General features: G+C 37.7%; 1 protein-coding gene across 2 annotated transcripts in view; it reads right to left on the minus strand.

Annotated features, from left to right (window-relative positions):
- CPNE4 (copine 4) overlaps window positions 1–27,523 on the minus strand; it is a 225,596-nt gene that overhangs the window by 36,214 nt on the left and 161,859 nt on the right. For both annotated transcript variants that reach the window (XM_064416034.1, XM_064416045.1), the window contains 4 exons: window positions 17,657–17,755; window positions 8,679–8,765; window positions 8,043–8,102; window positions 2,549–2,682 (listed from right to left, as the gene is read on the minus strand). In XM_064416034.1, coding sequence (XP_064272104.1) covers window positions 2,549–2,682; window positions 8,043–8,102; window positions 8,679–8,765; window positions 17,657–17,755 — 380 coding nt within the window. The remainder of the gene's footprint in view (window positions 1–2,548; window positions 2,683–8,042; window positions 8,103–8,678; window positions 8,766–17,656; window positions 17,756–27,523) is intronic.

Genomic DNA, 27,523 nt, shown 5'->3' on the forward strand with positions numbered 1-27,523 from the left:
CCACTGTACCTAGAGATGTGAGGCAACACTTAATTTGGAGCATTAATTGCTTACAGATGCATTATGTTAAGCTGATGTGTACAGAAACCTAGATTATCACAAGATTTGGCTTGATTGAGTGAACTAGCTAGAGCTTATAATTTTGCATTTTGAGTGTAGTCTCTCTATGTATTACTTGCCAGTCCAGTTCCTCCCAACAAACAAATAAATTTGAATGTTTCTAATGAAGGAAGCATTTTAATTAATAACCATATGGGTTTTTATTTTTACAATTAAAAATACAGTCTGCTTATATAAGTAGCAAAAGCACTTAGAATTCTACAACTCCGCTATTGGAATGCAAATATTGCAAAGAACAGATTTTACTTTACTCATCTATTCTTTCCTTTGATGCAAATACATTAATCCTGAGACCAGGGTAAAATCACTCTATTTTTCTTAGTTTGGATTGAAGTCAGCCAGTTCTGCCTATTTGAGATAATTGATGGGTACCAACTATAAAACTTCACCTAAGAGCACTACTGTTGATGTGTGATCTCATATTCTAATCTTAGTAAATACATGCCCCCAAGCAAATGATGACACTCTGGCTCTAAACAGCCCTTAGGTTTAGCAAGTCTGTTTCTTTTTACATCTGGCTTGTCTTAATCTGGAAACAGATGTCCTGCTGTATTATTTGAAGCACAACTGGACTCACTGGAGCAGTTATGGATCTCTGCCACATTTCAGATTTTTACTGAATTTGTATTTTTTTAAGTGTATATACAGAATGTTTGCTTTGTAGGTTATATTTGCTCAGATATACAAAGGCTTCAACTCAACCCAAAAATGTCTATATAGAACCTGTAGATCATTTTGTGTGAAGGCTTACTCCTCCTAATTTCTTTCCTTCTTTTCAAAAATTTTAAATTCTCTTTTCCAATTTACTGGATTCAAAATGTGCAAGTATAAAGAAAAGGTCCTCACTTGACATTTGGATCAGAAAGCACTGACCATGTTGAATCAACTTGTCCACGGGAATATATTCACAGTGCCACAGCTTGAGAACATGTACAGGTCAAACTCGTGCTCCAAAGGTGACATCTTCATGGGAAAACAACTGGCTTTTGTTCAGCCCTAGATCATAGCTCATAGACCCTCAGTGGTGCTGATTAGCACCAATAGGCATTTTCTGCAGCACAATAGAACAGAATGATGCTGATGATTTCATTTAAAAAAATAACTGGCTGGTTTTTTGGTACTGATTGAAATACACTTTTTGAGAGAAAAATCCTGATTTGGAGTTAATATTTCCATATAGAAGGGACTGTGCCACTTAACTATTTAATTTTCCTAAAAACCCCACAACTTAAGCGATAAAATCAAAAATTCTGTGTGCATAAACCAGCCCATTTTAGTCCTTTCCCCATTTTTTAAAGTTTATTAATATTCTGAATTACTGCTAGTAATTATTAAATTACTGCATAATCAGTGGGGAATTCTCAGCTCACTAACAATAAAATATTAATTTTCTCACACTCTTTGACTAAATCTGACCATCAAATTCTTACAGAACTCATATCAGAACAGTATTTTGTCATTCTTTGAGAAGACATTTCATTACCATGCAAATGGAAGTGCCTCTGAGCAGGCTAGTTGGTATATGCAACAAGTAACATGCAAACCGTAGTCTGAAGTCACTCCACAATTTATACAGAAAGTTTAACTCAAATTTGACTGGAAATACCATTGTTTTCTTGATATCTGGTATTTACATATGGCAAAGTGGTGGGTGGATATGTATCATATGTGCAAATATTAGAAAGAACAGCTGTGTAAGACAGTGTGTGTCACCACCAGAGAAAGAACATTTATAGGAAATGCACTTGGTAATTAAATAAATAATGGGCAATTAATTTGATAGAAGCAGGCAGCCTATTTGAAAGCAACAGAAGTACATAATGTAATCAAAGCATATTTGGTCCAATTACTTCCATTTGTTTATTTATTTAAAGGCATGTTGTGTACACACACTGCCTTTCAACATTTATTTTAGAAGAGAGTGCAATGTTCAACAGGCCAATAGAAGACTGAAAAAGACCATGGGTTTACTTCTAAAAATAGACATCATCAATAAGCAGTTCAGGCAACTACAAATTCAGTTTCAAAGTCAATGTCTCAGGAACACTCTTCAGTAGAATAGGGCACAGACTCCCAAGTGTATCAGAAGGGATGCTGTCAGCATCTGCAAAACTGGCTCCAAGCTGTTAACCTTGAACACATGAACACATGAACAATCCACCCTAACGTGTAATTTTAACATGTGAATACAAATCTGAAACTTAACGCACAAATCAGCCAAACAGCCAAGAACTGTGACTTTCTTTGTCATGAAACTAATCTAAACCCAGTGTCACTCTCAAAAGCAGGTTAAGGTAGACTAATCTTTCTGTCATTCTTCATAAGTGCCTAAACATGGAGCCTCTGCGGCCAGCCACAGGCAGTCATTAATTTCACACTGTGAAAACACTTTCTAAAGACAACTCTGTAATCAAACGTGGTTATTTACCTGTCATAGTCTTGGCAAATCTCCCCAACAGCTACCAAAGCTTTCAGGTACTCGTTGGGCTGATAGGGGTGGATGTAGTGCAGCGAGCAGCTGTTCCTAGGGTCGCCGTTGGATGCAGTGAAATCTATAGCTACCTGGAAAATAAGAGAAGTCAAAGTGCTGCAGAGCTCTTCTGAGCATAAACACACCTACAGCAATTATATATATCTATATAGCTATGGATATCTATATATCAACTATACATCTTTACCAGAAATAATCTGCTGCAGCAAAGAGACAGCAGCCTCACAGCAAAGGTCATTTTACAGTGTACTTAATAAAATTGGAATTAGGATTGCACTGGTATGTATGTATATATGTAGAAGTAAAAGACAGTTTATAAAATAAGAGGTAATAAAACTAAAATGGCATAATTAGGTAAAAAATTACCTGCATTGCTATTCTGTGGGGACAATTATGTTCTAATACAAATGAATCAAATTAACTATCTCTAGGTTCTCACACTTAATTAAATTATTCCAGCTCAGGTGACATTCAGGACATAAAAGCTTTGCAGCAAAAATGTCCATAGAGAGTTACAAGTCCTACTAAAACTATAAATTAGAATTCCAATTAGGGACATTTCTTAGCTATTTTAATCGTTACTGTGGCTGTAGTAGCAGATATTGCTTGTCTGGTATCTTTTCTCTTCAAAACACCTAAGCATTGAAAATTAACCCTCTCAGTTTCACAGTTGATAGCAGGCTTAAACATGAGCTGCAGGGTAAAAAAATAAAGCTTGAATCCTGCACAGATTTTTTTGTTGTTGTTTTTGAAAAACCTTAGAGAAGATTGTGGGCACTAGTCAATGCAAAAGCAAGTATTAATGAATCATCTTAAAATTAATTTCTCCCTTTTAAAATGCTCTTTATATGTCTCACTGAAGGTAGGCTCTGGCATGCATCTTCCTTTGTTACAGATCAGAAAGTCCTCTGCTGAATTTGTGATGCTGCTTTATAGCAATTCCTAAGAGGAGCAACAAGAATCCCAAGGGTCTTACAGAGGGAGCAAAGCCATTTATAAAATGCCCATGTGTCCAATAACCTATTTCTCTAAAAAACACATTACACCTGAATATTCAATAGACAAATGCAGCAAGTTCAGATTCCAGTTTTACAGTGTAGCTAAAAGGTAAGGAAGGGTCTTGCTAAAGGCTGCAAAAATAACTCTGAAGGCACAGCTTGCTTTTGTAAATGTTCAGCTTCCCCAGCTGCAGCCTCTGCTTGGCACAGGGAACACTGCTTTATGCAGCTTCAAAATGAAAATAGAACATGACATTTTCATGCTTCCTTAAAAAAATTACACAGCCCTTCTGAAACTTATTTTTGTTGCTAAAAAGTTAAAGGGAAATATCATACTAGGTCAACCCAACACAGCTTTCCTCCACTGGTTCTGATTTTTCACCTCTATCTTTTAGCTGAAGAAAATAACCTCTAGTAGGCTTGGAAATCCCTTCTTTGCTTGATCATTCATGAACCCCTGGCACCTCACCACATCCAGTCAGGAGAGAGATGAGCTTTTTGGCTTGCAAGTAAGAGTAATCTTTCACCTCTGCTTCCTACTCACTGTTCAGGCACTGAAGCATTGAGTTTGTTTTCCACATAGATCTTTTTCTAAAAATGGTATCTGGATTTAACTTGAATAAATCAATGGAGAACCTCTCATGACTTCACTTTTGAGGCCACATAACTGGGGAACACTACACATATTTAACTGAGGAAGAAAACAACACTAGTGGTTTGAGAAATCCATGGATGCTTGTATGAACTACCTTAGCTGTGGGAAAATTTTTTGTAAAAAATCTTATTCAAGGTATGCATATTTTCTTAAAAATAAGTATATTTTCTCTGATAATAATTCAACCTTAATTTGATTACAGAAGGCACAAAAATGCCACTGTATGATAAGGAAAAAAAGAGGATTCCTGTAAAATTGTTTAAAGTAGGTGTTTTTACTGACAATTCCAAAACACTAAAACACATTAACAAGACTTTAGTAACACCTCAAACAGATCTGGACAAGTCTCCCTTTATGGCTAACTGCTTTGGAAATTAAATCAAGAATGTGGAGTAGGAATAAGGAGTGGGTTTCATAAGCTTGGAAAAAAGCCTGTGGCTAGTGTTTGGGAAAGCAAAAAAACCCAGCTTCCTGGAACAAACTTCCTTTTGGAAATGGTCCTTGCAGTAGAGGTCTGCTGATAAGTAAAAAAATATCCTAATTTCCTATGATGAAGAATTTATGAATATTTGTACTTGGATGCAGCATACTTCTTGAATTTGATCCAAATCTCTGTTTGACTCCCACAGGGAGGACTTATAAGAAAGATGACCGCTGTAAATTGCCTCGATTCCAAAATAACAATGCAGAGCTCTGCTCCTTTAGCATTATCCAACAGGACCAAGGTCTTGGATAAGGATTTGTAAAAATAAGTTAATATATGACAGAAGTTATGGTAATTTCACAATTGAGCTTATCTTTTGGGCAGTTAAGTAGGAATCTTTCTTAAGGTACATGCATTTGATTTTATCAGTGTATCTTTAAATCTATCAGTTCCAGAGTAGCAGTTGTCTCCCCTTAGCTAAATAAGAGCATAACAGGGCAATAACTACACTCAGTACCAGCTTCTTTTTTTATCCTCAGAGTTGTAAAAGGGTGAATTTCACTACACTCAAAACGACCTCCATAGCTGGGACCTCCTGCTAGATCTGTCAGCAACAAATCAGGCTGCCCAACACCGTGACCTGCCTGAGAGAGTATCTGTCCAATATATCTTTCTATTACAGTTTCTTTTATGCATGTTACACATGCTTTCTGCTGTATTTCCTGAAGTGATGAAAATGTCTTCTGACTACAGACCCATTTGCACTGCCAACCTCTGAACATTTCTTCTGCAGCAGGGTACACTGTCTGATAAGAGATACAGTGTTTGGCAATAAGCTGGGCATATAAATAGAGGGCTGGAATCAGCACTATTGATCTCTATAGATGAAAGCTTCTTAATAACTGGTTGTAAAGCGAAGGGAAAGTTTACTTTAATTTTTCAGAAATGTTCTTTCTAACTACAAACCATGTTTCTACAATCAAGATACAAAGTATCCCAAGAATGCACAGCATGATGTTACCAAGGCTTCCATTAGTGCCTTAAATTAGCAGGTACCTCACACTACAGCTTTTTGTTATCTAATGTGTGCCTGGCATCCCAATTTCCCTCCCTCAGCAAGTGCCCTTTCAAATCACAGTTGTGTCATACTGCCTGTACACAGCATGAGATCAACAGAAACGTCATTAATATCAGGACAGTGACAACAACAATACACATATCAGGGGAGTTTCAAACAATCCAAAATCCACTAGAGTCAGAAAAAAATGGAAATCTGGGAAAGTCCAAGGAATAGGCCTCCTCTGTTTCAGTGGTCTGAATTAATCAGATTAGGACTATGTGAAGAGGAGATTATATGATGCATGCAGAAAGCAAGGGAGAATGGAATATCTCCCCAGCAGGCTGCACCCTTTTGTTTCAGTGACCACTGGAGAATTAATTTTGGAAAACAACAACACATCTCACAACCAGTCTGTGCTGAGGACTGCTGGAAGAAGAGTGGAGGAAAATACGTGGAGAGCGAGTTTGTGACAATGTTGAGGTAGAACCACTGGGCTATGCATGCAGGCTGCTAAAGGTACAGAGATGTCACAGTGGCTTACCCTGGCTCCCTGCAGGTTGAAAATTGATAGTGATATGCTTACACAAGACTGTGGATTTCCCATTAAGGGCAACAGTAATTCAGGGATCTCTGTGGCTGACAGTATAACAAATATTCAATTTCCTTTATGTCCTCACTGGGCATCCTTGAAGATGAGCTTACTTAAGCTTTCTATTACCAATTGTTTGTTTCATTCTAGTAAAATGAACTACAGTAAAACACAGTAGAAGCCACTATCCACTTTAACCCATTTGTCCTATCACTTTCAAACTTGTGTTTTGCAGCCTACTAATAGGAAACCTATGACAAGTAAATAAAAGGCAAGAAAACTGCCATAACCCTTCCTTGCACTAAGAACTTGCTCTTCCATTGGAAAACTGTTATGAGGAATCAGAGTTTGAAAAGGTATAACTTACTATGTAAATCCCTAGATACTTTCTAATGGTGGCAGTGCTCCTGTTCTTGAGCTGGAGTTGTGGGAATTGCATATTAACTGGTCTTTGCATGTGCCTAACCACATGCCCTCATTAGAAAAGGCTTTCAAATATAACATGAAGGCATTAATGTCTTTCTGATAATGACCTTGAATACATTTGATAATTGATTTCTTCCAGTCATATTTGTGGGGGGGGAGGGGGAATGTCAGGTGACTGGGGAGTTTCAGACTTGAAGGAGAAATGTGCATTGCTGTTATGTGGGGGTAAAAGAAAAAGTAGCCACATAAGGCAGAGAAGTAATTACACAGTATGCTTTACATGAGAGAAGACAATTATAAAGATCTTTGTCCACTGCAGAAGGTATTTTCTTCAAAACCAAAACAGAGTCCTCAGTTCTGGGTGTTATCCAATGAGTCTGTGACGAGTATGGGCAAAGTCCATGTTTAACACTTCAAAAAGCTCATCTGTACACAAGAAGTCAATCCACTATTGTCTATAGCTGCTGCTAGAACTTTCTGCTACAATTAAAAATGTTTTTCTTTTTTTGTCAGATCTTCTTGGAAAATGAAGGCTTGTCTAGAAAATGTGAAATAAAACATGTCAGTAGCATCCAGTGTCTGCTACGTTATATGTGGGAGCAGAAATAGGGCAGGATGCTACAGGAAAAGAAAAGATCTCCAGAAGAAGAATATTACCTTTGTGCATTAGATTTTAGCCCTTTAGCAGGCATAAATTATAAATCACATAAACCAGATTGGAACTGAGCCACAATCCTATGCTATGGGAAAAACTGATTTATCATATTACATTATATTATGTATATTAATTTTTAGATACATGATACAAAAAAAGATCAAACCCACACATCATTAAATGTTTCTAAATGTATTAACTGGAAATACAAAAATCTGTATTACTATTTATGAAGAGGCCTGCAAATCCTTTTACACCCTGTTCCTTGAACTGAATAGCTTCTGAGTACACTCTGAATTAGAACTGTGTCCCCCTGTAATGCCATCTTACTTGGTAACTATGGTTGAGATATGAAACACCAGCATGTACCCCAGGCTGACAGAGAAAAGTCCCTGGCTGGATCTCTCTGTGTGTGACTTTCAGTATGGCACTGTTTCAGAGAAACAACTTGCTTTAACAGAAGACTCATTCTGGAAAGGAAGGCTGGCCCTTAATACATTTTGCAAGAAGAACTTAATAATTTACCAAGAAATGGCATGTAAGAATCATTTCTCTGAAAGTAATGAATTGGTATCTAAGGGGATTCCTTTTCTTCAAAACAAATTAGAGGAGTAAGATACTTACTGTAAACTGTATTTGGCAGCCTCCCATGATATAATCTAAGAAAGAATGCATCTTGTGTATCTGCAGACAAGAAAGCAAGATATTCAACTTAGCTATGTACTGATAAAACATAGTAGAACTGCCTCAAAAAAAAATAAATTGGAAGGGGAGAGGGACCAACTGAAAATAAGGTAAATGAAGAATCATTAAATATAGTTGGAGACAGAAACAAAACTATATATAAACAGAAAAAAAAAATCAAAATTCTAAACCTGCAGAAAGGAAAACAAAAAAGTAGAACCAACATCTCAGTGGGAAGTTAGAGAAAATTTTGCTGTTTGTTTAGGAGAAACAAGAGCAATGTTGTAGATGTAATGGTGGATACACAAGGGATACACACAAAGTTGGAGAGTATTTAGGTGTTAGAGTTTAGTATTGTCTTTTCCATTGTACAAGAGAAGGGATAGGGCAAGATAAATGAAATGAGAGTTGAGGACAGTCAACTTGCTTTTGAGATTCAAGTCCTTGCTTTTACTTTTTGTAGGGAATAGTTTCCTTTGTTATTCTGCAGGTAGTTCCACTTTGTTCCAAGCACCATTAAAATATATCACTGAGAGCTTAGTAAAGAAACAGTCAAAAAACAAAACACATACTTACCTTGCACTGGTTAAGGATGACAATGCCTGAGTTCTTGTAGTTCTTCTTCTTTGCTTTGTACTTGGGGTTAATGCATTCCCATTGTACCTGTGAAAAAAATAGCAGTCATTCTCTGCAGGAAAATTTTATGTACAGATTGAATAATTAACAAAAACTGCATTGCCCAATTTCCACAGTTAACTAAATCATTACAGATAATGGTGCACAGAGAGGAAAAAAAATGAAAACCGTTAACTATGCAGAGAATAGTTAATAGAAAAAGGCCCAGGGCAAACATCAGTCTTTGAACATATACATGTGGACATGGCACTGAGGGAGACATCGAGATTAATTTGTTGTCATCTTCCAGTCTTGTGGTTTGAGGTGTTACATAAGCAAGATTGAGGATCTTTTGAGAGGACAAAAAAAGAAGGAACTTAATACAAATGAAAATACTGGAGAGAGTAACCTGATGAATTGTATTAACTACAAAACTGTTGTCACAGTTACACTGGGTTTTGTATTAAACTCATAATTATAAAAATTCTGGTCAGCAATTATCTCACTTTCTCCTTTAAGTATGATAGCAAAATAAAAAAGTAAATCAGTAAAATGTTCACAAAGATGCAGCTAACTAATGATACATTTGAAATTTATCCCTAAGAATACATTAAAATACCTTTTTGATTTTTTCATAGTTTTATTTACAAATAGTCAATTTTACAGCACAACAGTCCTACCTTGTTATTGAAATACATCTCCTTGTTCTTACAACATGTCCCAGGTTCTTAATCATTTCGACTTGAAATGCCTTGCTCTGGTTTCAGGCAGAGTGATAAGGCCAAGCTTTCAGACCCTCACCTCTAATATTTACAGTGTTATCCATGCCTTTTACTGCAGGAGTAAGATGTACATTTGTACATGCAAGTGCCTATTGGCATTTGTAGATACAGATTTTTATCTCTAATGTGCTGTTAACATGGATAATAACATGGACTATTTCCCTTCAGGGAGCTGTTTTCAAGTGTGGAGACAAGACAGGTGATGCCGGGTAACAGAAAGAAATACAATTCCAAAAGGAACCAGAACAATCTATTATCTAAAAATCTCTATTATGACATTTTGAAATGAAACATGTCTTAAGTGTTACAGTGTTTTGACTACAATGAAAACCTGCCTAAGTGTTACAATACTTTGTCTACAGTGAGGTACATATGTGATGTATTCTAGCAAAGTGTTAGAGCAACAAAAACTATTTTTACTTTGTGCTAAGCCCCAGAAATTTCATCAACTTCAAACCACTGTCTAACAGCAATTATTTGAATGTCTCTGAAGTATTCCAGACATAGAGATTTTGTCAAACATCAAAAAAAGGGAAGGCAAAACATATGGCTTTGGAGCCATTTCTGCACAGGGGAGGAGTGGTATCTTCATCACTGTGAAATGGAGACAGGTGACAGAGTGAAGAATAGGAAAAGACAAAAAAAACTGTTCCAACTGCAGGAAGCACATCTGCTTGCTCTCCCAGCTAGCCTACAGCTCAGTTACTTGTCTTGTGAAACAAATTTTCCAGCTGAGAAGACAGGCAGATACTGGCCCTCATGTTCAGGGGAAATCCTCCATAAATGTTTTTTCTCTACTCAAGACAAGCAGTCAGGCTCAAGAAATAAAATCCCTTCTCTCCCAGCAAAGAGAGTGGTCTGTAACACAACACTGGAGTGCAATAAGCTCATATTTGGGTCTGAAAGCAAGGCAAAAGCACTGTCTAATCTTGATAGGTTGCTGTTGGGTAAAATGGTTTAACACACAGTAGTCTGCACACTTACTCAAAGCATTTCTACAGAGAAATCATGCTGCCTGTATTTCACAGATAAACTAATATACCAAATAGAAAGAAAAAATAGGAGACAGGATTTTCATTCCTCCCTTTGACACTGAAGTACACTGGAGAGGTGCAGTAGCTTTACCCTGAACATCCAAGGTGAATCTCCTTAATTCTAGCATCCTCCAACATGAATATTTTTTCAATGTGTACATTTAAACAGCCTGACCTATATGAAGCCATATACTATGCATATAATTTCCCTTAGGAAAAGGATTATTTAAGCCTTAAAAAAGAAATTTCCATGGTATTTTTATGGAAGAAGTTTATAATAAATAGGTTTATAATAAATAAAGTGGCATAGAACATAACTTCACGAGAGAGAAAAATATCTCAGGTTCTCCTTGCTAACTGTAAAATGTAATTGTGAATGTTCATCTACTTTGCAAAGCGTTTTAAGATGTATGGATAACAATTCTCTTTAACTACCTAAAGCTCATTAAACTATTCTATGTGCAAGTCACGAACATTATTGGTTTATGTGATAATACAGCAAAGGATAGAACACACTACAAAATTTACAGAAAATAGGAAAACAAAAGGAAAGAACAATTTTGCGCTTATTAAATCTTGATGATAGTATAACGAAGGGAAGGGAATAAGAGAGGAGAGAGAAGACATTTCCCAGTTCATAGGCTCAAAAAAGCCAGCAAGACTGTTTTACACAAAGCTGTCTTCACTTACCCACCAAGATCCAATTCTGGATCCTTGGCAATTCCCACAGCTGAAGCTAAAGATGTAACAAGCATAATTTGAAGGAAATTCCCTATACAGGTCTTATGTTTATCCAGCTTTTATAATGAGAACAGAGTTCAAAATACAGCTCTAAGCAGGTAAGTAATAACGAGAAACAAGTCTCAAATATTTTGCTTGCACTGTTGAGGCCAACCTCAATTTCCAGTCTGTTCCTACATTCCCAGTATTGATTTGGTATCTGACATTGTTTTTTATCGATCCATTTTTGCTCTTAAATTAACTTTTCAGTTGAGAGGAAACTAATGCAATAGTCTGCAATCTGACACTAATGGTAAACATTGTGAAGTTTGGATTCGTCATTCTGAAAGTCACTTAGCATTTCCTCCAAATGCCTGACAGCTCTGGGCTGTGCAAGCTCTTTCCCTATCGAACAACGCAGAGAATCTGAAACAGAAAGCAAGCTGGTTTTAAACTGTCTACTGTTAATTTAAGTAATGTTGCAAATGTTGGCAATGGACTCCCAAGACTGTACTGTGCCGGTGTTTCTTTTATACACTTAAATTTGAGCCACTGTGTGGAGAATTTCTGAACAAACTCCATTCAGCTATTCTTCAATGAGAGTCACTGAACTAATGCTGACACTTGGAAGGTCCCAATCCTCTTGTGCCTGTGATGAGGAGACACAGACACCTAAGTGGGAGATGTTACTCTGCTCTAAAGGATGCTGTCTTTCCAAACACCCTTACTCCTTCCCTTAAAAAAACCTTCAGAAGAGAGAGAAAAGCAAACAATGCAACCACTTATGCCACACACCAGCAAAGGGATGTGGAGCTGACTAAATGAAGACAACCATTGTAGAAGCAAAATTTGGGCAGTATGTGGCAGAAGCTATTCAGAGAAAGGACTGAAGGTGTCAGGAGAGTTTCATGTTCCCCAAGGCAAGACAAATGACAGCAGATGTTTTCTCTGGGACAGTGCTAGCACACCAGAACATTGGGTAGGCCTGTGAAGAAAGGGCTAAAGAGCTTTTATTGCTTGTTGTACTCTTGTGGCATAGCTTGTGTTAGCAGTAGAATGTTCTCTTGCCTCCCCTGCACTTGGTTTAGCTCTTCTTCCTTCCTGTTCAGCTGCTGCAATAAATTGCACAGTTTGTGAATGACAAAGGAGGCACTGCAGTCTAACAGATGGGGCAAAACCCCCAATCAATATAAGGCAACATTATATCCTGCATTGTCTCTTTCTGATGCCTCAAGAAAAACAAACCACTTTTGTGTGAACTGAGTCTCCTCCCACATGGAAGGCTGCTTTATTCCTGCCATCCCTCTAGGCAAGAGCACAGGATAGTTTTGTGGGTGTTTTCTCTTCCTGTCCCAGAAATACATCCACCAAGAGAGAAGAGCCGCCTTTAATCACTCTCAGAGATTTTCTCTGGAAACTTGCCCCCAGGGAACAAAGTGGAAATTAAAGCACTTCTTGTTTCCCCAGCCAAGCCCCCAGCATCCCCTGTGCTTCCAAGGCTCCACCAGTGGTTACCTCTGCACAGGGATTTGGCAGGTGCCTGGAGTGGCTGCCCTCTACTGCCCTGTCTGGGGCCAGGAGCAGCTGCTGGTGTTGCAGACAGTCCTGGGTGAACTGGGCTGTCTCCTGATAAAACTGGAATTGTCCGTAGGTGTCAATAACACCTCGGCTCATTACCAAGAGCTTAAAGGTCTCACCGTGCAGTCATCTGAAGAGCGACCAGGTGGAAAAGTCCTCCCTAATAACACCCTGAACTTGTGGGAATGTCAGGGGAGAAGTGCAGGGGGTTTCTTCATCCTCTTTCCTTTTGTGTGTGTGCAAATGCACACATGTCCATTTTTATGTAATACATAAACATGGAACAGATTTTTCCCTTACATAACTCCTGTGCTGCATGGGGATCCAGGTGATTTCTCGGAATTTTCTCCTCTAAAATCCCTCTGGCTTTATTGCCTTGATTAAAAAAACAAAAAAAAAAGTGATTTTTTTTTCTCATTAGTAGAGGATTCCTCCTTTCAACTATGCTTTAATAGCACTTGCATTTATGTAATCTCAACCTTCTTCTTGTCCTTGATGGATAAATATTAGAAAACCTTAGAAACTGCCACTGTACACACATATTGAAAACATATGTATTCTTGGAAGAAATCTTAAGACACAATAAACTCAGAGTATTTATTAGTATTTAACTTAAAAAGATAAGGATGGAGTTATTCTTGCTGTGGTTTTTTTTTTTTGTGTCAAGATTCTGGTGAAAGAGTAAATAATAAAGTTTGGAATGGTGGAAAGTGTTAATAGAAGATCTAGAAACCACAGATTTACATGTTGAAAAATACTTCTGAGATGGCTGAGTCCAACTGTTAAGGCAGCACCACCAATTTCACTATTAAACCATGGTTCATGCAAGGGGTGCTTAAGATATGCACTTAAGCAAGTGGAAGAAAAGGATGTCTTTGTGCCATTTTCTATTGGTGGTCAGTATGAAAACAGCCTAGGTGTCAGAACATAACAGTCTATGACCACAAGGTAATTGTTATGGAAGAGAAACACATAAAGTTATTATCCTGAGGTTGTTCATGATGAGAAAGTCTCCTTAAAACAGAAGACCAGCAAGGTTTCTCAGAATTCAGTCCTCTCAGTCATGGAGAAGCACTTAACACTCTGAAGAAGTCAAAATTCAATATTTTCAAATCTCACCCAAGATATACCAGGTTCAGAAAAGAAATGCATAAACAACTTATGCCACTTCTGATCAAAACAAGTGATCTCATTCAGGTAAGGAATTTTCTGTCTCTTCACACAATACTGGCTCAGCCACTCAGAAGATACCAGTGCTATCTAAAGGATGCCTGGTCTCAGACACACATTTCTGAGAAATCTCACAGCCAAGGCAAGCCAGTAAGCTCATCTGAGGCTGACACTCAAAACTTGGGATAATCAGTACACAGCCCAGGGATGGAACAGCCTTAGAAGCACCACTGGCTCCTGTAAGTAAGCAGGTGACACATATCCATTCTGTCCATCTCAAGCAGTTCTGTAGCAGTTGATAGATTGGCTACAAGGCAAAAATATCTTTACTTTTAGAGGGGGAGGTTGAAGAATGGGTCAGAATGCTCTGTACTTTCTGAAGGATGAAGTATGTACAATTAAAAGGCAACTTCAACATCATTGTCAGCTGCTCCAGAGATGAGGTGAGCTGGTGAAATGGTGACAAGCACTAGCAGCTCACAGATACCAGGCAGTCCATGCTGCTCACCAGCACGAACTGTGGTAATCCCACTCTCACTGCTTAATGCATCTATGACAACTTGTGCTGCTGATTCCAGCCAATACAGGCATTGCTGATGAGCAGAGATGGAGATCTGTGCCACTGCTGTAGCAGTCCTTCAAAACCACACAGATTTGCAGTTGAAGCTTAATCAAAGTTCCTGGATCCACTGTCAATGGTGAATGTTCCTTCCAATTCCCTCCAGTTTTCTGAGCAAACGAAAAACCCTGGCTGACAATCACTAGGGCGTTTTGATTATCTTTTGACAGAACTATAGTAATGTACTGTAGCTGGCTGTAAAGTCTACTGCACAAAAGAAAATATAACCAGAACAAGAAGCTTCACTGCATCTCCTTAGCAACTCAAATAGGGACGCCAGACCTGAGCTCTACTCTTTACTCTGGCTTCCATAGCATCTGAGATGAAGTTCCAGGCTTTGGCCCTCATCTTCAACACTTGATACATCACATGTTGTGATGATTTCACAATGTGAAAGAATGTTAACACCAGGGGCTGGAGGATGTAGTTTTATTCCTCTGACTGAAAGGTGTACTACATGGAAAACAATATTTTCTGGTCTGAGGCTATGAAAGGGTCTCTCCTAGGAACGAAGAACTATGTTTAACCTACTCATCTCCCCACCCACATGTAATTACATTTCTCTGATATGGCTTTCCTTATCAGAAATAGCTAGCAACACATCTACTTGAAGGCGAAACCTTCCTTCTCTATAATTTCCTCAAGGTTCACTGTAACCTCTTTATTCAAAGTAAACTCTCCACCGAGCATGCTTTTTCTTTAGGGAGGCTAAAACTCAAGAAAAACCTGACAACTGCTAATCACTCTACTTAATGTTGCACAAAGGATGTTGACATAAACTATGCACTAAGATGGTTTTATGGGGTCCACAGACAATGGCATATATTGCCTTTAGCAGAAATAGTTCTTTCTGCAGAATAGAGAAAAATGAGATAGGATGAGGGAGAGACAGTGAGAGAGTGAAAGGGAAATTTAATTCTGGCTCCAGCCAAGTGACATGGCTTCCCACACAACTGACCTCTCCTGTACAACATGGGATCACAGTATTGTTTTCCATAAGTACATCATCTCCACCAGGACCTGCTCAAACTCCTACTGCTTGTTCTTGTCTGTCATTCTATTAGTGCTCACCAAACCCTGATTTCATCAGGGGTAGGAGCCATCTAGAATGTGCATTTATATTTTTGGACCACTATTTATCAGCCACTTAAATGACTAATGCTTACTATCTTATCCACTCAATCTTGTTATCCTCTAGAATAGGCTACAAAACAAGGATTAGAAAAGAGCAGAAAGGAAACTGATTCCCACCTTGGTGGTAACTGTGTCCCATGAGAATTAGTTATACCAACAGCAGGGTTTTGCAGGTGCAAGCCCACAGAATAACTTCACAGCCACAACAGAATGAGAGAAGCAGGGAAGAAAAAAAGGCACAATTCCTATGGCGTGTGGAGGAAGATTGCAGGTAAAAGGTTACAGGTGAAAGACAACCTGCAGATTGGCAAATGGCAGGCCCATAGCAAGAGTAAGATTCAGGCACTTAAACCACAGGGCAAAATTAAAACATTTTGGGATAGCACTCTGATAGTGCAGTGACAACCTAGAGCAAGAGCTGACAAATGGCTGCATTAACTTCTTATGCCTCTGAAAGAGCAATCATCCTTTTTGCTAGCTGAAGATGAAAAAAAAACATACTATTTCTCCATCATAATAAATCTTTTATCCTGCAGAGCCATTCCTGGCATTCTGGACTACAAGGCTCTTGTTTTGGCCAACAAGCTGTCTCCTGGGAAGGACCATGATGTGGTTTTAAGACACTTACATTCAAAATACACACCCTTTACCACTCTCACACAGGTATTTAGGTACCTGAGACAGGTACCTGAGACACAAGTACCCGAGACACAGGTATTTGTATACAAATTTGGAATGTTGTCACATCACTGGCGTTGTTAATGTTATTCATTCTGGGATTTGTTTACCTCCTTATTTCCACACAAATTTTGCTTGATAAAAGTTTTGATCCTCTGACTTGATTTGAGAGAGCAAGCAGGGTTTCATTTACACTCAGGTTCTGTTCAGAAGTTATTTTATGATGGACTAATATATAGCAGATGCATATCAGCAGTATTTTACACACATGAGCAGCATTTGCCAAACTTCAGTGTATTCTAAGAACTTCAACAGAAAACATCTAGAAGAGCCATAAATGTTTCTTGACCTATGGCACAGAATGACTGCTTACCACTTATCAAACACCTTCTGACTCTGTGTTAGATTTTTACTAACATATTATAAACAGAACCTTAATAAAAAGCCCAGATAAAGCTTATTGTGCATTTGTTTTTGGGGTTGAGATTGCAACAACAGTGGAACAATGAATACAAATTATCTGCAGGATCAATATTTTTAACTTCCCCTCAGAGAATTTATCAAAACTAACACCTTTAGAAGTAAGTAGTAATAGAAAATGACAATTTCTGGAATTAGATATGCCAAATGACTTATCATATTAAATAATTACTATCAACTGCAATTTGAAAAGATCAGGCTGACATAAAGAAGTGAAATTATTGATAAGCTAACAGTTTCATTTTCCCTTAGGGCTGTAAATCATGAAATACTTAGAAAACCGATTAGTTTCATCATGATAGGCTCTAGTTAAATCTGGCAGCAATGAATGCAGCACATGAGAAATGGAGAAAGATGGAGAATGACCCTCACCCAATAGAGGCCTTTAGGCCAACAGGGAAATGCTTTGAGCAGCCAGAATGGGCATCTGCTTTGCAGCACAGCACCTCATAGAAGTCATGTGCTTGGGCTCAAAGGAAATAAATCTTAGCAGAAAGAAATGCCTGTGGAATGGGAACTAGGAAAAAGCCTTAAAGTATTTCAGGCATGAACGTCCAGGAGCAAATGCTCTTTTACATTTTCAGATTACTGCACCCAGGTAACAGTAAAACCTGTGGGAGAGATCAACACAACTAAACTCTGGGAAATGACGAGGCAGTGCCACCTGCTTTATGACAGGATTGTCTGGGAAACACTGCTCTACAAAGATTACATATTGAGATTGCTCAGGTGGTTTCCACTTACCTGTCTTCCCTCCATAGCTCCTCGCATTTCCTTGAAAGTTGAGCTAAATTCTCCAATGAAGTCATGCTTTCCATTGGAATCCCAGTCCCAAACTATGCACTGGGGAGACAAAGGGGAAAAGAACAAACCAGCACATTTTTCATCAGACAGAAAAGAGATTTTATTGAAAAACCCTGCAGGAGAAATTATGATGTACACTGGGTGGAGGGTTTTATCTAAGGCAAAATCACAAAACATAATAAAACCCTATTCGTGTTCTGATCAAAATAAAATGGCAAGTGGAATCTCAACACAGCTTGCTGCTGATAGTTCTGTGTTATGGAGTTTGCCTAATGAAGCATGTATTTCAGAAGGAAAGGATTTCTTGTCTGCATAATTTTGCTAGGTGTGAAAATACAGGATTATGTGTATTTGCATATTCATGGTCAAATGGTGTCCTGACTTACCTTGTTGATGTGCTTTACAAATACAAATTAATATTCAAAACCCTGTTTGCCTTGGGCAAACATTACTTTTCTCATTTTTACAGTCAGTGAAGGTGAGACAATAGTTACAGACATAATTTTTTTAAATGGCTTTGAAATTATACACATCAGTGTTTGGTGCCCATATTTGGCTGTTTCCCAGTGTTGCTCAACAGTGACTATACAAACCAAACCTCACTGGTAGTCTTGCCTAAATTCATGCATAAAGATGAATATCTCAATGAGTTTAGCTTTGAGAATTTTATTTTACTGATTTTTCTAAATACAACTCAGCTAGCCAAGACAGAAGCACATAGCAATAACTACATGCTTTGCTAAATTGTAATTTTAAAACTGCTCCAAGGACAACAAAGGGGCTCACAGCTTTAACAGCAAAATCCCAAACTCAGCCTTATGTTCTCTCTAGATAAACGTCATATACACTGACTGAATCAGGAGGCCTTTACTGAAAATGTCCTGATAAGAAATATCTTTTAGGGTTTTTTTAAAAGCAGAAAGCTGTCATCTGCCCTGTCACATGAGGAGCACACTGTTATTGCACTATCAGAAGGTTCTGAGGGTAACAACAGAGGGGTTTATCTGCCTTCTTTGTCTCAACGAGGCTCAGTGCTTTTGACCCAGCACTGGTGGTCAGAAAACACAAGAGGAAGAGCAGGGTTTGCTACTCAATAACTCCTCAAGACAATTGAAGTTAGCTTGGTCCAAAGGGGCACTGAGTTCACTCAGAAGGAAACTGAAATCATTGGATGTCCACTGGATTTTGAGTTTTAAATATTTCCAAATAAGCACTTTATTAAAACAGACTTCCCTGTCCACCAGTTATGCTTTCTAATCAGCCTGAATAATCCAGTCAAAGCTGGTAGGTGGACAATCCCTTTTGAGGGTGTGGGAAAAGACTCTAAAAAGCTTGAGGTTTGGACCATTCCATCACCTCCTATTTTAACTGCATTTTTTTTTTAATAGAGGAATCCCAGACTAGAGGAAGATCTCCAGATCGAAATGTGAAAATATTTTACTCTAAGACTTAGAGATACTTTTTTTAGAAGCTTTTACACCTAGTGGGGAAAAAGGGAAGTTCCTGCATTTGTTTATAGACTAAATTTCATACAAGAGCAATCAAATGAAAGTGGATTTCTGATTCTGATAGTGGTAATAGTGCCTGGAAAAAAACTAGACGCAGTATTTTCAACACTAACAGTCCTGGAGTATTCTTTCAGATTAAATATTCCCTAAAAATTACTCTTTGTTTCTTATCAACAGAAATTTTAGATGACCTGGTAACAAGAAAAAAAGAAATCCAAGAAAAACTAATTTAATTTGCAAAAAACTTCCTGAAACCAGTTTTGTTTCATAGAGCTTGAAAATTTATTTTTCTTCTGGGAAATTTCTTGAAAATATAAAAAGCTTGTTTTTTATTGATATTACTCTATAAATATTCAATAAAAATAGATTTCAGAGGTGAAGCATGACTTAAAATTATTTTTTTCTCTAATGGTTGCAAAAGATATTTAAGATCTTAGAAGTAATACAAAATAAAATGAATTGTAAAAATGCCATAGGAAGTTGCTATAAATGTACAAAAAGTGTAGTTTTAGCAATGCTGGGAATTTTGAAAACAATGTTTTTGAAAAAGTTACTATTTCACAAAGAAAGGGAGAAAAAAGAAGCCTTATAATGAAATTGTCCAACCAGATTTTCTTTCCAGGTTCAGTCTTTAAACTCATTTGGAGCATAAATACAAGAACAGACCCAAGGTTATCAGAGTCCTCCAGGAAAAGGTACTTTGAAAAATTTCTATTAGGGTGCTGACTTTTACAGAGAGGGAAAAGCTCTGAGTGCTTATTTGTGGTTAGAACTTTGAGTGGAGAGCAGCAAAGTTAGATTACATATAAAATGTCCACTCAATAGGTTTCCAGCTGCTTTTTCTTTCAAGCTGGAGGTTTTCTAACTTTAGTTTTCAGAAAGCCAGATGGTACTTTAATCTTCATATTGGCTTAATGGAACAGGCAAACAATTACAGAATTATCTCAGTGCCATTTGTTCAATTACAGCTAAGGGAGAAAGGGGATTCCTGCACATACATCCATTATGACTTCTTTTTTCCCCCCAAGTTTCACATCTGGCTGTAGAAATTAATTGTTACTGTCTGAAAAACATGTTGTACACTGTAATGATCCTGCATTTCAAAAGTATGTGAAAAGCCTTTCTGAAACATAGAAATAATGTGGTCCAGACATTTTTATAAAAACCCACTCAGGCAGATCAAATAAGCAGAGAAGGATTTTAGAAATAATCCATAATCAGGTAAAGACCACAGGTGACAACCAAAGCATTATTTCCATATGAAATACTTTAAAGGGTTTTTTTGGTCTTTCTTCAAGTCAAACCCTCCACAATGGGAATCGTACTTTACCTTTAGTCAAACCTTAATGTTTTCTTTGGGTCTCTACTCCTAGAGATTGCTTAAATAGATGATTAACAGTATACCTACACTCTATTAAAAAAGTCTCATTATTTCAAGGAGGCTTTCCATACACTTAATTTGAATCCTGGTAAATCAATGCTCAGATAACTGGTGAAAGAATTCAGTCTCCTACCTACATCTTACAAGCTCAAATACAGGGAATAAAAACCTCTGCTAATGCTGCATGGTGATGGAATAGCACTGACTGGAATGATGGAGAGCATCTTTCCAGTCAGTGCTATTCCATCATCGTGCATGATCCTATCCTCCTCCTCAAAATACCCACTGAGTGCTGGGAGAGGGAACACTGTGCTATCCTTAGCAGAGTTAACCAGAAGACTGAGTTAAAATGATATCAGAAGATCACTTCTAGGTATCCATATCTTCATTCCTTCAGGTTTTCTTATAAATAGTGCAAAATGAAAGATTTCTTTCCAGGCTGAAATTGAAACTTTCACTGGAGAAAGGTCCATTTTAAAAAGAAAAAGATATCTCAGGTGAATGCTGATGGAAATTTTCCCTGGTTTAATTTCAAATTTTTCACCAAGATTAGATTTTGCCAATACCACAAAGGGCATTCAAGAAAGATTGCATTGGCATTGGAGCTACAACAGCACAGGCTTCTCTGGCTGATTTTCCTAATGCTTCCCAGAAGATGACAGCTAGATTAATCTTGCTACCTCTGCATGAGCAAGAACTCACTTGTACAATTTCTGATTTTATTGAGACTTTTCCCAAGTCTCAACAAAATTACAGTACAATTGTCATAAAATAATTCTTCCTACAGTCATCATCCTAGCTAGCTTTAACTACAAGAACTAAGTAAGAGAAAAGACTGCCTACAGTAAGCATGTGTTTGTGTGCCTGCAGATACTGAGGTTATTTTCCCTACACAGCTTCTGAGAAATGCTTGATTTGTCCCCATTAGATTTCACAATGAGAGAACTATTACATACAGCACCTTTGGGTATGGGCAATGGAGAAATACAGAAGTTAACAGTGCAATTTATGAACAAGCCCAAAACATGCTCTGAAGGTTAGTTTCTAAAAGACTGGCAGTGACTCTCCTGACTAAATCCTATCAGGAGGCAGCTGACAGCCAGACTGTGGAAAAGTACTTCTTGAAAATAATCCATTCAAGTTTCCCTCAGCTAGCCAGACACTTCAGATTACAGCATGCACAAAGCCAGGAAAAAAAATGAAAATTTCCCATCTTGCCAGCCTGAGTTTCTCCAGCTGTGTGAGTGTATGTTCAAAGTCCAACTATGAAATGTTAGCGTGGCTTGTGCTGGTACTACCTTGACACTTAGCTGGAAAGGAAGAGTGTTAGACATCCCTCTGGGTAACTTAAGAGCTTACTTAAAACACATGAATGACTTGTGACCAAAAGATTCTGGCTAGGGTGGGAGAGAAACCCAAATCCTTGGCCCACTCTCCAGCTGCTCCCTGCCAGCAGAAGTGCCAGACAGACAGAAAGGGAGCCTCAGGCAGTCACAGTCAAGTCCCTTGAATAGGAGGATCCCTACCCTGATCTGACTGTGGCTCCATTGCATCAAAAAGGAGACTTTTCTCTGTGTTTTTACTTCAGTATGTGTCCCCTGACACTCAACATGGGGTGGAAGGGATACCTTTCAAGGAAAAGAACTTTCTTTGTCCATCATTTGCCTGTTGTGCCTAGCTATATGTTAGGGTAACCATAATGAGCAAAGTGGCTAAAATTCTGAACAAAAGCTGTCTTGGATGGCTCTTCCTTGCATTTCTGTGAAACAAGATATGTTGTGCCTGGGCAAGAAGGAGAATGCTCACTGTTCGAATGAATTACAGCCCAGTCAGTCATAAAAGTTTTACCAATTATCTCTAAACTAAAATAATACCACAATAATTTTTATAGATAGAGTTTATATGATACTATGTTTCAAAGAAATGAGGTCCTAAGACAACATCAGTGACCTGCTCTACTTCTTGCAGCCCTCTGAACTGCAGGAGGTATGTGGTGGCAAAAGGCTACAAACAACTGCTTCTTTGGTTCATCCTCTAGTATCAGTGAAAACTTAAAAAAAAAAGCCAACCCTAACCAAACAAACAGAAACCCCAACACACACACAAACCCTCCCCCCACCAAAAAATGCCCAAGCCACCACCCCACACCCCCTCCTCACCAGACAGAGAACGTGAAAAAAAATCGCACAAAAAAACTTACTTGATTATCAAAATGATCTTTCTGGAACAGGCTGTCTCTCATCAGGGTTATTACTACTTGATAATGAAGAAAATATCCTACTGTACCTCCCTAAGTTATCCATACCTGACTTGGAATGCTTAAAAAAATTTCTTTTTTGTAGGAAGACCTTTATCCACTATGTGGATATCAGAAAAACTATGTAAAAGCTTCAGTATAAAAGAAAACACTTCAAGTTATCCTCTTTGTCTAGTTGTGATGTTCCAAAGCCAAATTCTACATTATAAACATCACAGTACAGAAATTTGTTTTTTTCTGATGTATATTAAATACTCCACTCTTTTCTCCATTCAAGTTGGTCATCACAGTTTTATCTTTTCAGTACTTGTGCTCCAGAAAGTGAAAATAAACTTTTAAAGTCTCATTTCCAATTTCCTCTGAAGTTGGCCTCCAGTGAGGATAGAGTGAAGCAACTGAAATGAACCAATGTTTCTTGCAAGTCTCTCAATGGCTGAAATAAAATCTGCTTCAGAGCACTGCAGATGCAATATTTTAATTTTTTCTTCTCAGACAGATTAGCTCAATTCGTCAAACTAAAGTACTCAAAACCCCCTGAACTAATGGAAGAAAAAGAGTTCATATATTGTGCTGTTAGAATACGTGCAGCTTCTGTTAAGCTGAAGTAGAAGCAAATTTCAGTCTTCTCCTTGACTACAGAGCTATATTTTTTTTTGAAACCACATCTTCTATTCTTCTGAGCCAGCATGTACTGACACCAGTTCAGTCCACCAGCACAGCTGAGTTTGCTCCTTAAACATTAGGTGAAATACTGGCTCCATTGCAGGCAATGAGACTTTTCACATCATCTTCAACAAGCGCCAAGATTTCATCAACACCTTTGTGCCTCCTGTACATAGATGGTGGTAATTGATATGTTAAAAGTTTACGGTGTTTCTAGTGTTCTACTGGACTCAGGTCATTTGCCTGTTGAAGGACATTTGAGACACAAACTCATTGATAGCTTCTTTTTGGTCACTGGCAAGAGATTCTGCATTGCCCTTGAAGTGCTGCAGTAAATATAGCAGCCAAGACAGACCCAAAACACAAAGAAAATAATCTGCCTGTGTATATAAACACATGAGAAGTTTGATTTTAAAACTATTTTCCTGGAGAGAAGAGTGAAGGGAAGGAGAATTCTTACTTTTTTACAAAACGAGGCAGGTACTCTGACTCAAAATCAAAGTGAGTGAGTAATTTTTGTTGACAGCTGTGATATGACACCTGACTGAGTCTACTTCAGTTCTTGAAAAGTAAAAACAGAGACCATTTACAGAACCACTTTTACTGAACCAGCCTCTCTACACCAGCACTAGATGTTGAAGTATATCAGCAGTGGCTCAGCAATGACAGGAATCCTCACAGTTGGATGTTTCCCTTTCTTGACAGCTCACAGCAGGTAAGAATCATCAGGGTCATTTCAAAACCAATTACTTAAAACCACAGCTTGTTGATTACTCTTATTTGTATTACAAGGGTGCCTAGGAGTCTCAAACACAGAGCTTTCAGAGCTGACTAATGAAGCCCACAGATATTTCTCTGAAACAGAGAAATATGATACAATAAGTTAAATTATGTGAGGGAGCATCTATAACTGGATTTTCAATGACTCTATAGGTTTTTCATGGTGAAAACATAAATAAGCTTCTACTTAACAGTTACAGCTAGGTTTATGCAACAACATCCTCAGTATATTTACAAGCAATCGTACAGTAACTAAACAGGTTCAGCATGCACACAAATGCATGCACACTTCCATTTCTGCAGACGAAACCTAACACACAGATCTGTGTATTACACTTTATTTATTTTAAAGAATTCCATGTTAACAAGTTTTATGAGTATCCAAAAACACCCCTAGCAACTTAATATGCAACACAGAAATTGGGCAAGTTTTTAGTATCCTGCTTTTGGTCATGAAGAATTAAATTGTCCAACAATTAAGAGAGCAGGCTGGACCATTTTTCAAGTAAGTATAAAATGGTGACTTTCCATATCAATCAACCAGACTTAAGTTTCTGAGACTGTCTTTGGCCTTGTAGTCCACAACATAATGTGCAACATTTTTTTCAGTTATGATAAACAAATAGCAAAATGTAGCAAGAACAAAACTTCTGCAAACACTCCCCTGAGGCTCCTGTTGTGAGATTATCAATATGCCTCCTGTAGTTTTCTCCATGAATATCCCTTCTTCTAGTTCACAATCTGTTCTGTCCTTATGCAAAAGAATATTTCTAAACTTTTGTGAGAGATGATAAACTAGTGTACTGACACAGCAGTGCCTCCTCCCATTAGATGTATCTGAGATTTTGGCTCATCCAAATTACTAACAATTCCCTACATAGCAAAAAAGGGCATTACTCATTGGCAGGCCTCTCTGGGTTACCTTTTGGAGAAGCTGAAAGCACAGCAGTGAAATTCACCATAATTCATGTCTGCATACCTAAAAGCTCTCAGACAGAACAAAATTCTATCCAGTTCCCACTATCTATTTTCAGTCCCTAAAAAACTCTTGTTAGCTTTATCTTGCCCTCTGAAAAGCAGCAGATAAAAATCAGCCATTGCCTTGTATGTCAAGCAGGAAAGGAAAATGATGATACTTTGCAGAAAGAGTACAAAATGCTCTTCCACACCAGAGTAGCATCAACCTGTCCCCAAACACTAATTGTAATAATGATGAGTGCTTACATCATCACTGTTTGTTGTGTTGTCAGTCAGTGGGAGACTTAATGACACATCTCTTGGTTATTATTCCAAAAGAATGACCTGGCAACCAGGTTTAATGGCCCTGAACTGGCCACACTATCCAGCAGATGATAACACAGTGGAGGTGGGTCTTCCCAATTATGGGTAAGTTCTAAAAGGAAGACCAGCAGAGATTTCAAACACAGAAAGTTTTTAGAACAAATTGGACTAAATAAATCAATTGAGAAACATGAAGCAATTCTAAATGCTTATTATAGTAATACTCTAAACCATGTTTGCTATGGAAAACCAAGAGATATAGGTAGAGACAGAGCACAGGCCATTGTTACAGAAATGATTAAAGTAATGTGAGGGGTCAATGTTAAAGGTTAAACCTAAGCTGAATTTAAGGATAAAGGTCTGAGGAAAAAGGTCACATTTCCTTATCTCATAGTCACATATTTGATTTTTTAAATCCTTGTGAAATTACTAATGAATACTTTGCATTACTGTTAGCAGTCATCTCCAAGTGTAAAGGGCCTCATTTCTGGGGTGAGTTTTTTTTTTCTTTTGGTTTATTTACTTTTTTTGTTTGTTTTTCTCATGTTCTGAGCTTCAGTTAGTGCTTTCACACAGATGCACTGATGCTTCAAAGTGAGTCCTCCATATGACACCTCTCAATTAGTGCACACAACACATAATTAGAAACAAAACAGCCAGCCCTTTTCAGCATTGTTTTAGTTTTGTGTCCAGAGTTTTATTTTATTTCCTATGTTGTGTTTAGAGTTGAATTTGTCTCCCTGCACTGAAAGCACCTCCAGGAAGAACCTAAATCCCTGCAAAGCCACAAGCACCTGAAGCAATGTATTATTAAAGATTTCCAGTAATGAGTTAAATTAAGATCATGACATGGTGTCTGGATCTTCCAAAAACATCATGTATCAGCTAAAGAGCAGATATTTTCCTGTTTCTTGGAAGCTCATGAACCTGCCAAAACTGTGAAATGGCAGCACTTGAGAAATGTAATATTTTTTATGTAACTGCTCACGTTTTTGTGGGATTTTTGTACACATGCAATAACCTGGTTTCTGATTTTTGTTCTTGCACTGAGTAGAAAATAACACTTTAACAGAGTACATTAGAATACCTATTTAAATCTATGCAGACTTCCTTTCCTGTTTGTATTCCCCTTGCATGCATTCAAGTGTTTAATAAGTGTTCTCCATAATTACGAGTTCTTAGTAACTGCTCTATATTTTCCAGGTTTATCTCTTTCCATAGCAATGGATGTGACACTTGGTACAAACAAGAAAGTTGTATGGTGGGGTGGGAATGGGAGGGTGAGCATCCTGGGAAAGTTGGCACAGGAGCAGGGAGCTCTTGCTTTTGCCTATCAGGTTTGTTTCCATCATCACAGGGAGAAACAGGCTGAAAATCCCAAGTACTCAGCATCCTGGTTACCCTACACGATTGGCAAACCTGGGTGTGTGGCCATATATGAATACAGCAGTTTCTTCTGTAAGAATATTTTATAAGGATAGAAGCATGAAAGGAAAGGAGAAAAAATGGTGGCAGAAAATTTGCTGTGGAAAATAGAACCACTGAGGTTTCCACATGGGTGAAATGATCTAGAAATCAGATGAAAGCTTAAGCATAATTCAGTGCTTTGCTGTAGCAACTAGGGAGGCCAGATTCTTCCCCTATGAAGTAGATGAGGTGCTGTGAAATATACATATATGCTATAATGTAACATATTATAGTTATATATTAATGAAAGAATATAGAATTATTTTATCAAACATTATATAGATAGAATATATAGATTATAGATATTATATGTATACACATGATATATATAATATATAAATGTATATGTACATATACATATTTGTGTGTATATACGTAAAACATATATATTCTATAATACACATTACAGAACATACATGTGTTCCAAATCAACAATTAAAATAGTATTTTAATCTTGCCTTTTATGAGTC

The sequence above is a fragment of the Passer domesticus genome, chromosome 1 (assembly GCF_036417665.1).
Source record: "Passer domesticus isolate bPasDom1 chromosome 1, bPasDom1.hap1, whole genome shotgun sequence".
Taxonomy (NCBI): domain Eukaryota; kingdom Metazoa; phylum Chordata; class Aves; order Passeriformes; family Passeridae; genus Passer; species Passer domesticus.